This window comes from Ictalurus punctatus, chromosome 3 (assembly GCF_001660625.3).
Source record: "Ictalurus punctatus breed USDA103 chromosome 3, Coco_2.0, whole genome shotgun sequence".
In the NCBI taxonomy this organism is placed as follows: Eukaryota; Metazoa; Chordata; class Actinopteri; order Siluriformes; family Ictaluridae; genus Ictalurus; species Ictalurus punctatus.
The window spans coordinates 7,591,270-7,608,853 of record NC_030418.2 but is presented as its reverse complement, the minus strand read 5'-3'; the positions used below and the strand labels follow the sequence as shown (position 1 = coordinate 7,608,853).

At 40.8% G+C, this 17,584-nt stretch overlaps 1 protein-coding gene across 7 annotated transcripts in view; it reads left to right on the top strand.

The window, feature by feature from the left end:
• fgfr2 (fibroblast growth factor receptor 2) overlaps positions 1 to 17,584 on the top strand; it is a 39,923-nt gene that overhangs the window by 20,037 nt on the left and 2,302 nt on the right. For 4 of the 7 annotated variants that reach the window (XM_053679498.1, XM_053679499.1, XM_053679501.1 and 1 more), the window contains 11 exons: positions 2,242 to 2,432; positions 3,708 to 3,852; positions 4,522 to 4,725; positions 5,493 to 5,631; positions 7,407 to 7,528; positions 9,013 to 9,123; positions 9,221 to 9,411; positions 11,430 to 11,552; positions 12,860 to 12,930; positions 15,212 to 15,349; positions 17,085 to 17,190. In XM_053679498.1, coding sequence (XP_053535473.1) covers positions 2,242 to 2,432; positions 3,708 to 3,852; positions 4,522 to 4,725; positions 5,493 to 5,631; positions 7,407 to 7,528; positions 9,013 to 9,123; positions 9,221 to 9,411; positions 11,430 to 11,552; positions 12,860 to 12,930; positions 15,212 to 15,349; positions 17,085 to 17,190 — 1,541 coding nt within the window. Of the gene's footprint in view, positions 1 to 2,241; positions 2,433 to 2,855; positions 2,995 to 3,707; positions 3,853 to 4,521; positions 4,726 to 5,491; positions 5,632 to 7,406; positions 7,529 to 9,012; positions 9,124 to 9,220; positions 9,412 to 11,429; positions 11,553 to 12,859; positions 12,931 to 15,211; positions 15,350 to 17,084; positions 17,191 to 17,584 lie in introns of all 7 variants that reach the window. The other 3 variants (XM_017464049.3, XM_053679500.1, XM_017464048.3) reach the window with 3 other exon arrangements.

The window sequence follows — 17,584 nt, the reverse complement described above, 5'->3', positions numbered from 1 at the left end:
ATGCAGAAGAAGATAGATTGTGCTTTCTTTTGAGTAGCTGGCTTCATGTGTTTTGGAGCAAGCATGTGCTAGCCTTCACCTTCCTTGTTTGGTAGCTGTTGTGTGCTTTAGCTAATGGGTGAGAATTAATGAATTACCAAAATGGTAAAATTTTAAACAGTGGTCACCAACCCTGCTCCTACCTTCCTGGGCATAATCTTGCCCAGCTGACCATCTCATCATAGCCTTAAGAAGTTCTTGATCAACTAAAACAGGTGTGTTTGGTTGGAGATGAAACCTGCAGGAAGGTAGAACTCCAGGAACAGGGTTTGTGATCACTGATTTAAAATAGGTAGCATCTCAGTCATTTTAATGAATACATTTTTTGTATTCATCTCTATAAATAATGAAATACAGTGTTCTCGGTAGTGCACTTTGAACTTTAGGTTTTATATGTCCACCTAAGATTCCTCATAATCTATACACCAGTGTCTAGCAGTACAGTACACATTGAGCAAGACTTTATGCCTTATGTGCCATTCACTTCATCCGCCCCGTCTCTCACAATCTCTGGTCCAATGACGCTGACCGCTTTCCAACCCTGTCAAGGCACTCTGTGCTAACTTAGTGGGTTAAGCAGAGTTCAGTGGTCTCGCTTGGACACACTGGGCCAGCCTACACATGCATGAATAATGACATAATTGATAGATGTTTGTCTGTGGGTGAGTGGGTACTTAGTAAGAATGACCCAGTGGCTTTTTATTTTTAATTGGCTTTAAGGTTAAGTTTTTAGAGCAATCATTTTTGTATGAAGGTGTGTAAATGAACAGTGTCAAAGAGGATTTGCAAGGAGTGTGTTTCCTTAGCTGATGTGTTTCTATTGTGCTGAGGCCCCACAGATTATTGGGAAGCAGCTTTTATTACTGTGGAACTGTTGAACTGTGATCATGGCTGTGTTGGTGCTAAAGAAAATGGTTCTGTTTCAAGATTTGTCTGCTGCAGACACATACACCAGGCTTTTCTGCACAGCAAATGCACACTCACCATTTCCATTTCCAGTGCCTAGGGTGGAGCATCAAATTCCACTATGCACTGGCACAAACTAAAGACTTTGTCTACTTCTTTACAGTCAAAGGCATAATTAGTGTGTGTGAGAGAGACTGTGTGTCGGTATTTGTGAACCAAAGAGAGAAGGATTTCTGAGAACGATAGTATTTCTTTCTAGTCTACTAGTGACTATAAAAATCACCAGTATAAAAACGCACGTTGGTTGCATTCCAGCCAGTTGTGCATGTCAGATTTTCTTCTTGTCACGTGAAAAAGGGCAGACAGAGTCTGAAACACCAACAGATGAGCGATAATAAAAAAAAAAAAAGAAGTGTGCTGGGCCCCCCACAATCCCCCCCATCTCATTCTCTGTTTAACCTCATCTTTCTTTTCACTCCCCATCTGCTGAGAGCCCTTTAGCTTTTTCCTTCTCTGACCCCATCCCCCTCTTTTCTCTCCTTCTTTCCCTCTCTTTTTACACTCTTTTGTTGGCTTTTCTTCTGTCTCCACTGGTTCTTCACAATGCTCAATCCCAGTATCATCCCCCAAACACATACACCATCAGTAACCCTCCACCAACACTGCTGTGACGTATTAATGCTCTCTAGCCGAGCGTTTATCCTGTTTAGGAGGGTTTTGTGAAAATGGAGGGAAGTCAGGAAGAGGAATAGACGCTTTCTAACGTTCTAAAGATTGTAGATGTTATTCAAACCAGGGTAAAAAAAAGCACTCAATTACAGACTGCAGAAAATGTTAAGTGTTTTATGAGCAGTGTGGCGGAGAGGCTCAATTGAGAGTGAATGCAGTTGAGCTCCACCTTAGAGATTGTCTCCAACTGCTATGTGGATGCCACACGACAAGACAGTTCTACACACACACACACACACACACACACAATGCAGCTTGAAAGTTCCTTTTCTTTTCCTCTCCGGGTGCTGGTTTTTGTTTTGCCCTTATCGCTAGAGATAAAGTCCTGGCTTTTTTGTTTTGTGTGAAAGAATCTTAACTGCATGCTGATAGCAGTGCAGGACCGGTGCCAGGAACTGCTCTGAGCCATGAGACATTTATTCACACCTTCTTACAATGGGTGTATTACACAACTGCATTTTCTAATAGACTGCTGCATAAAAAAAAGATTAGTGAAATTGCTACATTTATGTATTAAAGTTAATGAAAAATCATCAATAATGCCTCCATTTCCTGCATTTTTGTCAGAACGGTCTCCACACCGGCCCATTCTCCAGGCGGGTCTGCCAGCCAACGCCACGGTACACGTGGGAGAGGAGGCTCGCTTTGTCTGTAAGGTGTACAGTGACGCCCAGCCACACATCCAATGGCTACATCACATCATGAAGAACGGTAGCCGGTATGCTCCCAACGGTGACCCTTATGTTCGTGTCCTCAAGGTATGTCCTGTTAACTAATCATAGCTTGGATTTGGTACAAATTGCATTGCAATGTATGCCTGGTGTTTGGTCAAATGTATTCCAAAATGGTCTTTTTGTTGTTGTTTTTTTCATCCTCCTCAATTGTTGAAAAAAAACCTTTCACTATTTCACTATTTTCAGTGTATTTTTTTTGGTCGAAAAAGGTTTGTGATTGCAACATGGCTGTGTTTTTTCTCATTTTGTGGTACTCTAAGTACATTATTATATAAACAGCCAGCTACAAAAACATTTTTTTTTGTTCTGATGGTGGGAACCTCCTCCATTCCCCATATCCACACGTATTATTAAACAAACAGGCCAAAAGTTTTAACAGGCTGCTCTATTTGTTTTTTCACTCCGTCCCGTGCTACTGCCACTTTGGCCTGTTGTGGTACCCACTAGAGCTCAGGCATAAACAGTACCGACGTCGAGGTGCTCACCCTCCACAACGTATCGCTGGAAGATGCGGGTGAATACACGTGCCATGTCTCCAATTACATTGGGCGGGTCAACCAGTCAGGTTGGCTCATTGTCCTACCAGGTAAAAAGAACTGCCTTGGTGAACTTTATCCCTTGTCGACCTCCCCTACTGGTGTTTTGGGTTACTTTTTTGGTCTCCTCATGGTGTGTGGTGGTCCTGGGACCTTTCCTGGAGCATTTCAATGTGTTTTGTGTTATTTCGGGGCGGGGTGATCCTAACTGTCCTACAAGAGGCCATGGAAACAAGATTCTCTTCATCCTACTTCTCAATTTTCTGTTTTTGTTGCTATTTTCTATCCCTCTGTTCTTACACTGCTTCTTCCATCACATCCTACTTTTCTCCTTTTTCTCCTGCTCTCTTGGTTAGCTTGTTCTCCATGGTTCTCCTTGTTGGCTGCATGTTTTCTGAAGGACTGGTGATCCACTTGTTTATTGTTGGACCATCTTCTTCCACCCCTACTCCTTCTTCATCCTCTTTCTGGACAAAAGGGTCACCTTTTTTGTGGTGCATCTTTTGAGTATATCCCTCTCTAACTCAAGGTTCATCTACGACAATGATCATGAGTAGATGATTTTGGTGTGTTTTTTTTCCCCCTAGCAACAACCATTTCCCAGTTCTGTTCTTCTCTTGGTATTTTGGGTTTCATTTATTTCATTCCTTCTCTCCTTTCTTGTCCTCTTTTCCTTGATCACACCCCTCCCTCCTCATTGTTTCCCCTCTCCTTGGATTCCTCTTGGTTCCTCTCTCCTGCCTCCTTCTTCTCCCTCTCTCAGACGGCAGGTGTAAACACCACGGATAAAGAGATTGAGGTCCTCTTCCTGTCCAACGTTACTTTCGAGGACGCTGGTGAATATACGTGCTTGGCGGGTAACTCTATTGGGATCTCCTATCACTCTGCTTGGTTGACGGTTCTTCCAGGTATTCACTACTCTACAACAGCTTCTCCATATGTCCCTCGTCCTGTTGTTGCACTGTACATGAAAGAAATGGTTGGAGAAGAGTGGGAGACACTTTTATTTTTTATTTTATAAAAATTATTAACTGATGATTATTATACGGCCAGAGTGACTCCCATTCTCTCTCTGTCCGCATGTCTCTTTCTCTCTTACTAACTTTCCGACTGCACGCTTTACCAAGGTGTATTAACATGCATGTGTCACACTCCAACAATGTTTTCCTCAGGCTCTGATAATTGCTGTTTAATTTGGAAAAGCCAATATCTGAATCTGAAAACATTAATTACTTTCTCAGTATTCCTGAGAAAATTAATTATTAGAGCCATTTCATCACCTTAAGTGTGTATTGTGCATTGAATGTGTTTGTTATGTTGCATTATACAGGCTTGTGATGTAGGCTTATACAATATGTCTGTCAGTGTGTCTAGTGCTTGGTCAAGACATCCTAGCCAAAAACAGCCATGCTGTAGGAAGCAGGAAGTCCTTACGCAGTGGCAAAGAATGCAGGATTTGTGTTATCGAGATTAAGATGGAGCTAAACGCACATTAAGCTTCCTGGTTCTGGTTACTCGAAATGATTTCATAACTGTCTCTTCTTGGTGCCTGCTCTGACATTCTGACACCGCTTCAGCCGAGACGAACATCGCAGAGCCTGAATATCCTCCGGACTACGTAGAGATCGCCATCTACTGCATTGGCGTGTTCCTCATCGCCTGCATGGTGGTGATTGTAGTCGTCTGCAGAATGCGGACATCCATCAAGAAACCTGATTTCGGAGGCCAACCTGCTGTACACAAGCTCACTAAACAGATCCCTCTGCGCCGCCAGGTAACAGAAAGTAGATAAAGAGTTCCAGAACCCTTATTACACATCAACACATGCACACCTTAACATATTTGATGCAAATAAAAGTAGAGATCCAGTTTTTTATTTTTTGGTATTTGAGTATTAGAAGTTACATGTACACTCGGATTGTTGTCTGGCATTTGGAGTAATTGAAATGTAAAAATTTAACTTGGGATTAGGATTGGCATTCTCAATGTAGGATCCAGCATAGAGCTTTTGAATAACTGGTAATGAAATTGCATTAAGAAATGGCATGAACCTGTGCTTTTCAATCATTTGTACATGATTGAAAATTTGTAAATTAATTAAGCTTCATTTGACCTGGACAAATGAAATGACATCAGCTTCCATTGGTGAAGACTTCTGGCGTGGATGGTGGGTAAAGGTAAGGTATTTCCCTAACGTGGACCTTAGAACAATATTGCATAGGCCAACACTAAAAGTGTCATTGTTAATTAAGAAAGTTAAACAACAACATTTCAGATGCACACTTAGATACATAGGCTTCTCTACTACTACTACTACTGCTAATAATAATAATAATAATAATAATAATAATAATAATAATAATCGGATTGACTAGAGTATTTGTGCATGCATCCTTTCAGCAATATAAGAACCAATAGCATCAACAACCATTAAATAATAGTGATAAGTCTCTCAAAAGCACACACACAGACATTCAGATGGGGGTTCTGCGTGTTTAGTTGTTGCCCAAAGCTCAGGTGATCAGCCATTTCTTTTTCTCCCTGCAGGTTTCAGCTGACTCAAGCTCCTCGATGAGCTCCAGCACGCCTCTGGTGAGAATCACAACACGTAGAAGCTCCGAGCACGAGCACATGATCCCAGAGTACGAGCTTCCCGAAGATCCTCGCTGGGAATTCTCCAGAGACAAGTGAGCTATCTCTGTCTCCGTATTAGTCTAGCATGAGCCTGTTGACGTTGTTATGTACATACAACATACAGTATACTCACATCATATTGCAGAACAGCAGAGTTACAGTGCTTGAAAAACATCAAGCAAGTTACTTTGTTTCAACACTGCGTCAGATTGAGGCGAGCTGTTGGCATGATCGGTAACTTTACGCCATTATCGGACTACCTTACACCATCTAGCCCTCATTACGCCTAATGATTTAAGTTGAGTAATGTTGCTGTAAAGAACAATGAATCATTCAGGATACAATTCAAGTCTTGGTCTGTTATCACCCCATTATTCTTTGGCTGACCTACGTTTTTTTTTTTGCTCCCGCTCAGCTTATCAAGCACTGCTTTGTCTCTCCTGTTGATTAACTTTGATTAGCCATAGAGAAATGTGTAGCTCATGCCAGTCTCGATCTGTGCAGTTAGATTAGTAACTGTATGAAAAAGCAGCTGGAAGCTCAGTTGTCAGTGAATGGAGAGGAAAGCAAGAGTGTAACATGTTTTTTTTAACTGGGTCTGGCAGCCAAGTCTTTATTTAGTGAGGTGATGGAGGGCAAAAACAGGCCAGTAAAAAAGCAGTTTGTCACTACACAGTGTGATTAATAAGGTGTTTAGCTCTCAGTGGACAGCAAGCATGCACGTTGACTGTGTAGAGCCATGAGGAACACTTTCCTTCCTTTGTGCTCTCCAAGTGAAGGGGAAACCCCTTTATGAACACTAATCCTACTCAAAGCCACCCCGCCCCCTAGTTTTTATGAATGTTTCAAATGTTTTCTTATTTATGCTTATTTAGATCTGTTATCATCCCATTCTGTGTAAATTATGATATATATGAAATCTTTGTGTTTCTCCCTGGTTCATTGTGCCAGTGTGGAATGTTAACATTTAGCATGGTGGGAAAAAAAAAACATAACATTGATTATCTGGAAAACATAACATTGATTATCTGCGGCAGACTCGGGCCAGACACAGGCGGCCTTTGAGAGGCACAGAAGGCCGATTGTGTTACACAGTGTTTACACAGGGAGGCGGAGGCAGAGCAAGCACCTGTCAATCAAAACTCAACCCAAAGGGCTCAGGGCGTGAGGGTGGAGGGGTGTGAGGTCGTAAAGTCACGGTGACAGCAGTAAGATTGAAATGAAGTGGATTTGTTAGTCGTAGAGTTGTGTGTGTGTGTGTGTGTGTGTGTGTGTGTGTGTGTGTGTGTGTGTTCTTCGTTCTTCTAACAATAATCTTTGCTTATCAAAAAATCCCAACAAGATAAGCTATAAGATCAAATATAACATTGTGCTCTGTGAGAACCTTCAGATCACCACTGGCGCATTGTCGCTCAACCCGGAGAGCTGTAACGTGATATTTGTCAGTCTCACTCTCCACTTTCTTTATGGCTAATGTCAAATGAATGCTTTGCCACTGATGACAAAGGGCACCCACTTAACATCTCTGAATTGGGTAAACACTACTACAGTGTGATACTACTGCGCAAACACACACGCAGACACACACAGAGAAACTGTTATCTTGCTCTCGTTGTCGTTGCTGCCGATTCCAGTTTTATTTGATTTGATTTTAATAAGTGCCTTTTGAGTCACTCATCTCTCCGAGTACTCTTTTACTGTGTTGTATATATATGTATACTCTATGGTTTAAATGCATTTACTTAGCTGAAGCTGCCTGCAAGAATCTTGCAGCTCGAAATTGATCAACCAAATCATATATAACCCTTTTTCCTGCTCTTTCTTGCAGGCTGACGCTGGGCAAGCCGCTTGGTGAAGGCTGTTTCGGTCAGGTGGTGATGGCAGAAGCGCTGGGCATCGATAAGGACAAACCTAAAGAAGCTGTTACCGTAGCAGTCAAGATGCTGAAAGGTAAATGCAAACAATGACCATAAACTAATGTGAATATAAGAACATAATATGTGGTAGGAAACTAGTTTATTGGTTCTTCAGATTTGGGGGTGGGGCTTCCGAAGAACATAACAGAAAAGCATTCGCACTATCATCAGGAGATTTTGAATCCTGATGCTGCCACACTGGGAGCACAATTGGCTGTCCAGTCTGGAGAGCTCATGTATACGGAAGAGGGTAGATAGCGTTTTCCTCAGAATGTGTTATGTGGCATGAGCAGCAGTTTAAAAATATGCATTTGGCTGGCTTTGCATGTCTCAGAGGAAGTACATGCTTGCCCATGCTTGCTTTCCAGTTTGTAGCTGTTGTATGATGGTGAGAACTGGCTGGTGAGTGGGAATTGTGGAGAAAATGTGTGGGGGGGGTGGTCTTCAGTTTTACAACATGAGTCCTTGACCTCCCTTGACTTAGTACTGCTAGACTTTTGAAAACCGATCTGGAAACCTTCATACACCTCAGAAATAAAATAAAAGAATAAAAAAATATTTAATATGTAATGCCAATTACTAAAGAGCTGATCGGATGAAGAGAGTGTATGTTCATAAAGGCGACTAGGAGGAAGACTTAGGAAAAGAGTGAGAGTGAGGGAGGAAGAGTAGAAGTGGCTGGTATGGAGCTGAGAGGAGAAAGAGGCCGCTTAAAGGTTATTTGCTGGTGCTGAATGATTCTCAGGTCAGCAGGCCGCATAGTTGTTTCTCTCTCAGCCAGCTGTAGCAGCTTGTCTCTTCACCTGCACACACACACACACACACACACACACACACACACACACAGAAGAGTCGGGAAGGGGCCAAGAGTTTAAAAAGACATCTCAAACTTAGTGGGGGGTTGGGAGTGACCCGGTGACCTCCTGAAAAGAAAACTGTCTACAACAAAGAAGCCCGCTTAAACCAGAAGACTTTAGATAACAATTTAGATGATACATTCATTTTTTTAAAGCCTTTTTAAGGGTTCTGATCCACAATATACCTAAATAAGTTTAACACAAAGAATGAGAGAGAAACAGAGAGGAATGTCTGCCATGAGTTTGTGTCTGGGGTGCACCGCTGATCAGAGGCATGATAATGAAAAGGCGACTGTCCTGAAGGTAATTACACTGAATTGAATGAAGCCGTTTTAATTCAGAGGTAGTGACAGGATGGCTATGCAGCACGTCACTTGGTGTAATCCTATAGTGCTGTAGTGAATAGTCCAGGCCATTTTGGTTAATTATAAATGTAGTAAATTGCGTTTTCAATTTCAGTTTGTTAAGAACACTATGTACACCCTGTATTCCTATTTGTGTCACTGATTTTAACAGCTATATGCTCTGATTTTTTCTTCACTTTATGCACCATGTAACTAACTAAATAAATAAACCTTTGAAACCATGGATCAAATTGTATCTTTGCCTATTACTTCATTTAAAAAAAATTAACAAGTTACATTTCCCCTGTCTTTTCCAGACGATGCGACAGAAAAGGACCTTTCAGACCTGGTGTCAGAGATGGAGATGATGAAGATGATTGGCCGGCACAAAAACATCATCAACTTGCTGGGGGCGTGTACACAAGATGGTGAGCCGGAGACAGGAAACTTGTACAAACACCTAGCCACATACTGGCTGTAACACCGAACACGCTTTTAATCGTTACGCGTTTCACTGCCTCTTAGGTCCACTGTACGTGATAGTGGAGTACGCATCCAAAGGGAACCTCAGGGAGTACCTGAGGGCCAGGCGACCACCGGGGATGGAGTACTCGTACGACATCGCTCGTGTTTCTGAAGAACCTCTTACCTTTAAAGATCTGGTCTCCTGCACTTATCAAGTGGCCCGCGGCATGGAGTATTTAGCCTCTCAGAAGGTATTTTACATAGCTGTACAATAAATGCACACACACACACACACACACACACACACGCTCATTCACACACGGACAAGCAAGATTTTTATCAAGACGTTTAATCAAACTCCTTGGCAAGGTCAATCCATTTTGCTGTAGACTGAAGCCATTTTTGTTTGAGATCAAAAGATGAATATGAGAAGAAAGTTAAGAATTTCAGCTTTTACTTCGTGGTAATTTTTTGTAGATGTGCTAAACAACATAGAACACAGCACATTTTATATCACCCAATTTGTAGGCGAGCAAAAGTATTGGAAGATGCTCCTTGTTACCCAGGTGTGTCCTGTTAGATTGATTGTTTAAACAATACATAGCTCTGAACATCTACTCTTGGTTTTAGCCTTCAGTTTCACCCGTGAAAACTGCGTTTGTTGTTAAAAAGGATAAACCAACATGAAGACCAGAGAGCTGTCTATGGGAGAAAAGCGATCCACTCGGACACTGAGAAAAGAAGGAAAATCCATCACAGGCATTGCACAAACATTGGGCATAACCAATACAGCAATTTGGAATGTCCTGAAAAAGAAAGAAACCACTGGTGTACTGAGCAACAGACACCGAATGGGTCGGCCAAGGAAAACAACAACAGCTGATGTCAGAAACATTTTGTGAAGAAAAACCTAAAAACAACATTCTGTGACATCACCAACAACCTCACCAGGGCAGGTATCACAATCCACCGTTTGAAGAAAACTTCGAGAGCAGAAATATAGAGGCCATACCACAAGATGCAAACCACTTATAACCACTTAATATGCAACCAAATATTAAGTGTTATTTACTTTAATTTACTTCCTATACTTTTGCTCACCTAAAAATTGGGTGGTCTAGATTTATTTACATCTAGATGTAAATAAAGGCTGAAATCCTAAACTCTCATCTCATATCCTTTGACCTGAAACCCAAATGCCTTATGGTGTGTAGCAAAAACAAATTAATTGGCCTTTGCCATTCCAATAGTTTTGGAAGGGACTGTAGATATGTAAGTAATAACCCACAACAGGGTGTGCTGTTATACAAAAATGATGTCAGTAATAGGCTGGCGTGATGCCTTTACTGCCCTGAAGTGGATTGTTTTGCAATAATCCTAAAGCGTTTTATTTCTCTTACACCACAGTAACTGGCCAATGATAACAGTTTTAATGTATAGATAAACAGTAACCATTTCTAGCTACATCTAATGTTACTATTAAAATTAGCCCCTGTTATCACTTACATTATAGCAGCTATATCTTTTTTTTCTATCTAAAGTGCTAACAATAGCGATTGTATTACTACAAGTAACATTACAGTTATCTACAGAAATGGTTCATAATGTTCATTTGAATAATCCATCATTTGCCGACTGTATGCATAAAACAGTGGGTAATATTTCTGCTGCTTTGCCCATAACATCATTGTAGCTCCACCTATAAAATATTAATGTGCATGCTAAGCTCCCTCATCTAGAAATGAGTCAAATGTCCTCATCTAGAAATGAGTCAAATGTCCTTATCTAGAAATGTATCAAATGTCCTCATCTAGAAATGTGTCAAATGTCCTCATCTAGAAAGGAGTCAAATGTCCTCATCTAGAAATGTGTCAAATGTCCTCATCTAGAAATGTATCAAATGTCCTCATGTAGAAATGTGTCAAATGTCCTCAACTAGAAATGAGTCAAATGTCCTCATCTAGAAATGAGTCAAATGTCCTCATCTACAAATGTGTCAAATGTCCTCATCTAGAAATGTGTCAAATGTCTTCATCTAGAAATGAGTCAAATGTCCTCATCTAGAAATGTGTCAAATGTCCTCATCTAGAAATGAGTCAAATGTCCTCATCTAGAAATGAGTCAAATGTCTTATCACACTCACATATTCACACACACAGTGCCAGCTTTGTCCAAAATGTTATAGTTTATAGTTTGAAGGTTTTCGAGATAAATTTCTTCATCATCATGTTCTCTCTCTTTTTTCCCTCCCTGTACCTCTGCACGTCAGTGTATACACAGAGACCTAGCTGCCAGAAACGTGTTGGTCACCGAGAGCAATGTGATGAAGATTGCAGACTTTGGCTTGGCCAGGGATGTCCACAACATCGATTACTATAAAAAGACCACCAATGTAAGCGGTTTGTGTTTTTGCACTCGTTTGAACTACTTTCCGGACTACTTTTTTTTGTATCTAACTGAAATCCATCCTTCAACAGCAACATGCAAATTTTATCCCCACATCCCTCCCTTGTTGCGCACCCCTCTTTCTCCTACTTTTCTCTCTTTTAGTGTGTTCCTTGTTTCTCCTTTGCTTTTTCTCTTCCTCTGACTTGGCAGGATTTGCAGATTCCCAGGCAGCAAGCACGTGAAGTAAATAACTATAGTGTTCTTTACCCGTTCGGGCTTCATAGCTCGCTTTTCCGAAGCCCTGTTGTCTAAACAGGCTATGAGAAAGCAAGGGGAGGGGATTTGCACATTAGCCATAAACCTAAACACATTAGTCCAGCTTTCCTGCCGTTTCCCACCATTATACTAATCTCTCTCTCGGAGTGCTATTCTCATGTATTTAGACTGGATTACACCTCTCCTAAACTGGCGTATTTAAGTTGTACATTGTAATAAATTTCAAAGCGATTCGTTGAAAAAGGCATTTTCGTTTTTCACTAAGATTTTAAGTGCTAAAATGGCCTTCGATGGACTTGCATCACGAGATCTAATTTCAAATTATCATCGAATAGTTCGACTCGGAAGTAGAATGTTGGCACCCTGTCCAGGGTGTACCCCACCTTGTGCCCGATGCTCCCTGGGATAGGCTCCAGGTTTCCCCGTAATGCTGAAAAGGATTTAGCTGTATAGAACATGGATGGATGGAGAAGTAGAATGTTCTTTAAGCGGTCATCATAGACTTCCATAAGAAAACCGTTTCCTGAAGCTTCTTATTATAAAGCTAAGCCTACTATTTTTAATCTGGGAGTTCAGACTGATCTACTATAATAATGCTAAGCAATAATCATGACTGATATATGCATTTTGTATTAGCTTGGGTCCACACTGTCTAGTTGGCCGGTACCCAGCTGAATTAAAAACAAGCCTTTGGCAAGACTAGCTACGTGAGAAGCTTGATATGAGACTGACCTTAAAATCCACAATTCGCTACTCTTCAGAGCTACTGTATAAACTTTTGGGCGTAATCAGTGAATCTGTGAATCCTTTTATGAATGCTTGTTAGGAATCCTAGGAACCTTTATAGACATTCTTGCTTGGGGTGTAATGAAATTCCTGCTTAATGATAGCACTGGAGTAGGAAGATCTCGCTAAAGTATAGAAAGTTTGAAAAAAAACCCCAAAAAAACCCTGGGGACATTTTAGATGGGAATGCCTCGTGTCACTTGTTTTGACCTTTTGACCATAAAGCTTTGTCTCCGGATGTGTTCACAGGGTCGCTTGCCGGTGAAGTGGATGGCTCCCGAGGCACTTTTCGACCGCGTATACACACACCAGAGCGACGTGTAAGTAGATGGTTCAATTAGAAGATTCAACAGAATAAGCACTATTTGATACTGTTCTAACAGATGCTTCTTGAGGAAGTACAAAAGAGTAGATGTGCTTCTGAGGACTGTAGAGAGAGAGAGAGAAGCTGCTTTAAGCTATGAGGTGTGCTAACCTGATGTGCGAAAGAAGAATTCTGCTTTGTACGTGTTTTGGTTTCTGTAAGAGAAAGTGAGAGTGGTGGAAAATCAAGGGAGTGTTTTTTTTTGTCAAAGGGAGAAAGAAGGAGAGTGTTCAGGGCCAGTGCTGTGGCAAAAAAAAAAAAAAAAAAAAAAAAAGATTTTACGCTCGACTTGAGGCCAATGCTGTGTTACTAATCTGGCCGGCTTCAAAGCTCCTCAGACAGGCCAAGCTCTCACCTCACCAAGGCCCTCACGGAAGTAACCCTTCCTCCCTTCTCTCACTCCGTCTCTTCACAGCCCTCTTTTTTTTGGAGACTTTTTTTGTTGTTCAAAGGATGAAATAATCCTGCTGATTGAACACTTTCTTTTTCTCAGAATGAGATGGGTGATTGAAGGAATTGAAGGGAATTTGGATTGCGGGCACAGATAGCATATGGCCATTAAAAGCGCATGACGTGTCCGAGGAAAGCAGTGCACGACTGCGTGTTAGTGTGATGTGTGAAATGTGTGGGCTGGTGTTTGGAGTTTGCTCTTACATTCATGTTCACTGGACCGTGAATTTGCATTTAATGGATTATAATGTGCAGCAGAGTAAGCTATGTGTGTGTGTGTGTGTGTGTGTGTGTGTGTGTGTGTGTGTGTGTGTGTGTTTGTGTGTGTGTGTGTGTGTGTGTATGCTGGCCAATCAGGACAGATTTGAGTGGAATCTCGCCCTTGTTAACAGCTTTTATGTTGCTCCCATTACTAATTACACATCATCACTCTCTGTTGTAATTGGCTGTCCTATTAGCCCATTACACATGCAGCCAGGGAAATTACATCAGCTTACATTAATGCATAAATAAGAACAACAAACTGGCTGGTTTGATGAGTAGATCTCCCAGGGGGGTTAGCAAACCTGCTGAGGTTGCTGGAACTGATAGTGTGTATGTGTGTGAGTGTGCGTGTGTATGTGAAATGTATGTGAAATGCAAATCTTAATGATTTTACAGAAAGGACTTATTTCTGAGAAACAAAAAACACTCCTTTTTAACTCTATGTGTACAAGCGAACACTCACTCTCGAATGATCGTGTAATCATTACAAATGGTCTGATATAGCATTTAAACACGTGAAGGTTTCGCGACCTTTTGGAACGACGAGTTCATCTGATTGATCATACCGGGGTTAGCGCTTGCTTACAAAGTGATGCTGATGGATAGCCACATGTGTGAAAAGATACACCATCTGATAAAAGAGAAGACAAACAAAGTGGATGGGGAGGTAAACAAATGCCCGGTCGCAGGAGTAAACGGTATCAGAGAGCTTCTTTATTTTTGCGAGTCACCTGAAAGGTCCATGTAAGATGTGTTCTTGGTACATGGATGTTGTGAAATGTTTATTAAGCACATTTTCCCAAGTAGTTATAGTCATTACGAAAGAGCATGCTTTTCTTAACTTCGGTGGACGATGTATTGCATTAACTATTTTGTCGTTATGTTGATTTCATCAGCATGACATTATCTGGATTTCTATTTATATCGACCTCTATATCCTGAGATGAGGTAACACAGGATCAGTGTAGGTTAAAAAAAAAGTCACTTCCCCGCTCTTCCTGCCTTACAGCGGTTTGTTTCCTGTGGGTCTAAACTGATGTTTGTGTTGGCTCGAACAGTGTGTGTTATTGTGGCCGTCCAGCAAGGACAAAGGCCAGCTTTTAGTCCCCTTGAGGCCAGTGTCCACTTGCCGAAGGCATGGTCTCATGGACGGGAACTCCCAGGAGAAAGACTGCATTTAGTCTCCTACAGTCTTTGCTTTGTTAGTACTGTATAATGATCGTAATAATCGTAACTCCTCAATGACATGAATGGCTCAGTATTTGTGACTCGGACAGTGAAGCGCAGTTCATTTCTCATTTAAGTTTACACAGCTGCAATTGATTTCTACAATATGTAATTCATCTTAACCGTTTATGTTGAGAATTCATCATAGTTAACATTGTGAATGTAGATCTGCTGCACACTACAGTGTCATTCACTAAGCAACTTCAAGATTGTGTTGTGTTTAGGAAAAAGTCATGGAATATACCACATGAACTGAACGAGGTGAGGATTAATATGTGAATTTGGTATTTTATCAGATGGTCATTCGGGGTGCTCATGTGGGAGATCTTCACATTGGGTGGCTCACCGTATCCTGGAATTCCTGTGGAAGAGCTGTTCAAACTCCTAAAGGAGGGCCATCGCATGGACAAACCAGCCAACTGCACCAATGATCTGTAAGTCATGTCCATGTCCTACATGACAAAATACAGATGTCGGCATGGGCCAATATTAACCGTTGTATGATAGTATACCAATAATTTGATAGAAATAGGTATTAGAGAGTCATAATTTTTCAGTTGGAACAGCTCATGTTATTTAAGCTTATTTTGAACTCATCCAGTGGACAGAATTTTTAATTCCTTGAGTAAACCTATACATACTAACACTTCCTTTAAATGTGAACATTACAAGCTAAATTAAGAGAGTTATTTATGCAAGCTTCCAAACAGGACTCCTAAACTCTGCTTTATTTATTTATTTATTTATTTATTTATTTATTTATTTATTTATTAGCTAGATAGCTATCTAGCTTATGTATGTAGTGTTTTATGAATATAATGTAAACCTCTCATTATGACCACAGTTATAATCAAACTTATTAATCAACTTTATATCCAGAAATAGTATTAGTAAAAACATATATGCTAACTATTAAGTGCTTTTTGTTTATCTAGTCTAAGCTAGCTATATTTAATATGTTTAATATGGCAAGCTAACTATCTATGTTTAGCTAACATATACCAATGCTAGTTAATGTAGTTAGCTTATTTAATACCATGCCAATATGAGTTAGCTAGCTTTTTGTGATGATTTAAAACTATGTCTCTTCAACATATGACATGACTTTTGTGTAAGCAATACGGATGTATCCGAATACGAAATACATTATTCAAACCGAACAGATATATGTTCTAAACAGATGTACAAATACAGATGTGAAATGGAGGCACACTTTTATTAACATTTCAGTAACATGAATCTTTATTAGTTCATCCTTAGTAACTGCCTATTATGGGAAAACTAAGCTACCTAACTAAATTCGTTAGAAAATATCGCAGGCAGTTACAAAAAAACAAAAAATACTCTCTAGTTGAGAACAGTTATGCACTCGAGTGATGTAGCTGAGGTTGAGGAACTGTCAGCGCTTGAATTCACAGACTCCTCTGGGTTTTACTCTATTGTGTTCCAGTGTGAGTGGCAGAGTGGTAGGGTTCATTAAATGGAAAAAAAAGTGTTTAGGCCATGCCCACTTTGGTTTTAAATCCAAATCTACATACAGAATTGGAGGTTTAGAGCACTAAACAGATACAGATACAGACCGTGTCAACGTGCTACAATGCTAGTAAGCAGAATAATTAAGTTATTTTAGCCAGTGAACGATATCTCGAATTCAAGGCAGACTAGCTCAACATGGTCATCACATTGCCACTGCATGTTATTTGGCTGTTTGTGCTCTGTTTGATGTCAAGATGCAGTCCTTTTCACTCAGTGTATTTACCTCAAGTACATTATATAAAAGACATTTCTCAGGCAGATTAAATTTCTTTTCCGTCTTTAGATTTAATTCCTGTTTTTCAACATGCGGTGTTAATTGTCAACTCATAATGACTGACACACGATAGTGATGCAGTTTGCTTCTCAATGCCCTTTGAAAAATAATCTTTGTAACTGTAAGAATTGTTTGTATTACCAATTAAACAATTTTTTTAAAATTCTTGGCAGTACTCAGACAGCTGTACTTCAAGTTGTTTCTATACATCCTGTAATGTAGTAATGTAGTGGAGTTTCTATTGGATTGTATTACACGTCATGGTTTTGGGTCTAGATGTAGTGGGACGGTTCATGATATCAGCTGTTAACTTTCATTTTGTTCTCTCTCTCTTTCGCTCTCTTTTCTCGGGTACACAGGTATATGATGATGAAAGACTGTTGGCACGCAATCTCTTCACAAAGGCCCACATTCAAGCAGCTGGTGGAGGATTTGGACCGCATTCTCACGCTGGCAAGCCAAGAGGTGAGACGGATGGACACGTGCATGCACACACACACACACACACACACACACACACACACACACACACACACACACACACACACTGAAATACACAACACATATTTTGTTCATGTCCACCGGAGCTGCTCACACATCTTCCTGCAGTCCTGGAATTTATCAGTTGAGGTCTATTCTGGCTTCAGCCTGCAAGATTGTGCAAGAATCAGGGAGGAAAATGATAGAGAGAGAGAGAGAGGAAGAAATCATAAGATGGGTTTTACAGCAGCGCTCAGGGTCAAGAGTTACATGAGCCCTGATTTGCTCCAGGCCTCAACCCCTGCACTAACATTGCTTAATTTCTGGCCACATCTCTCCACACCGAGCGCCAGCCCCGATTCTTTCCATCCCGAGCTGT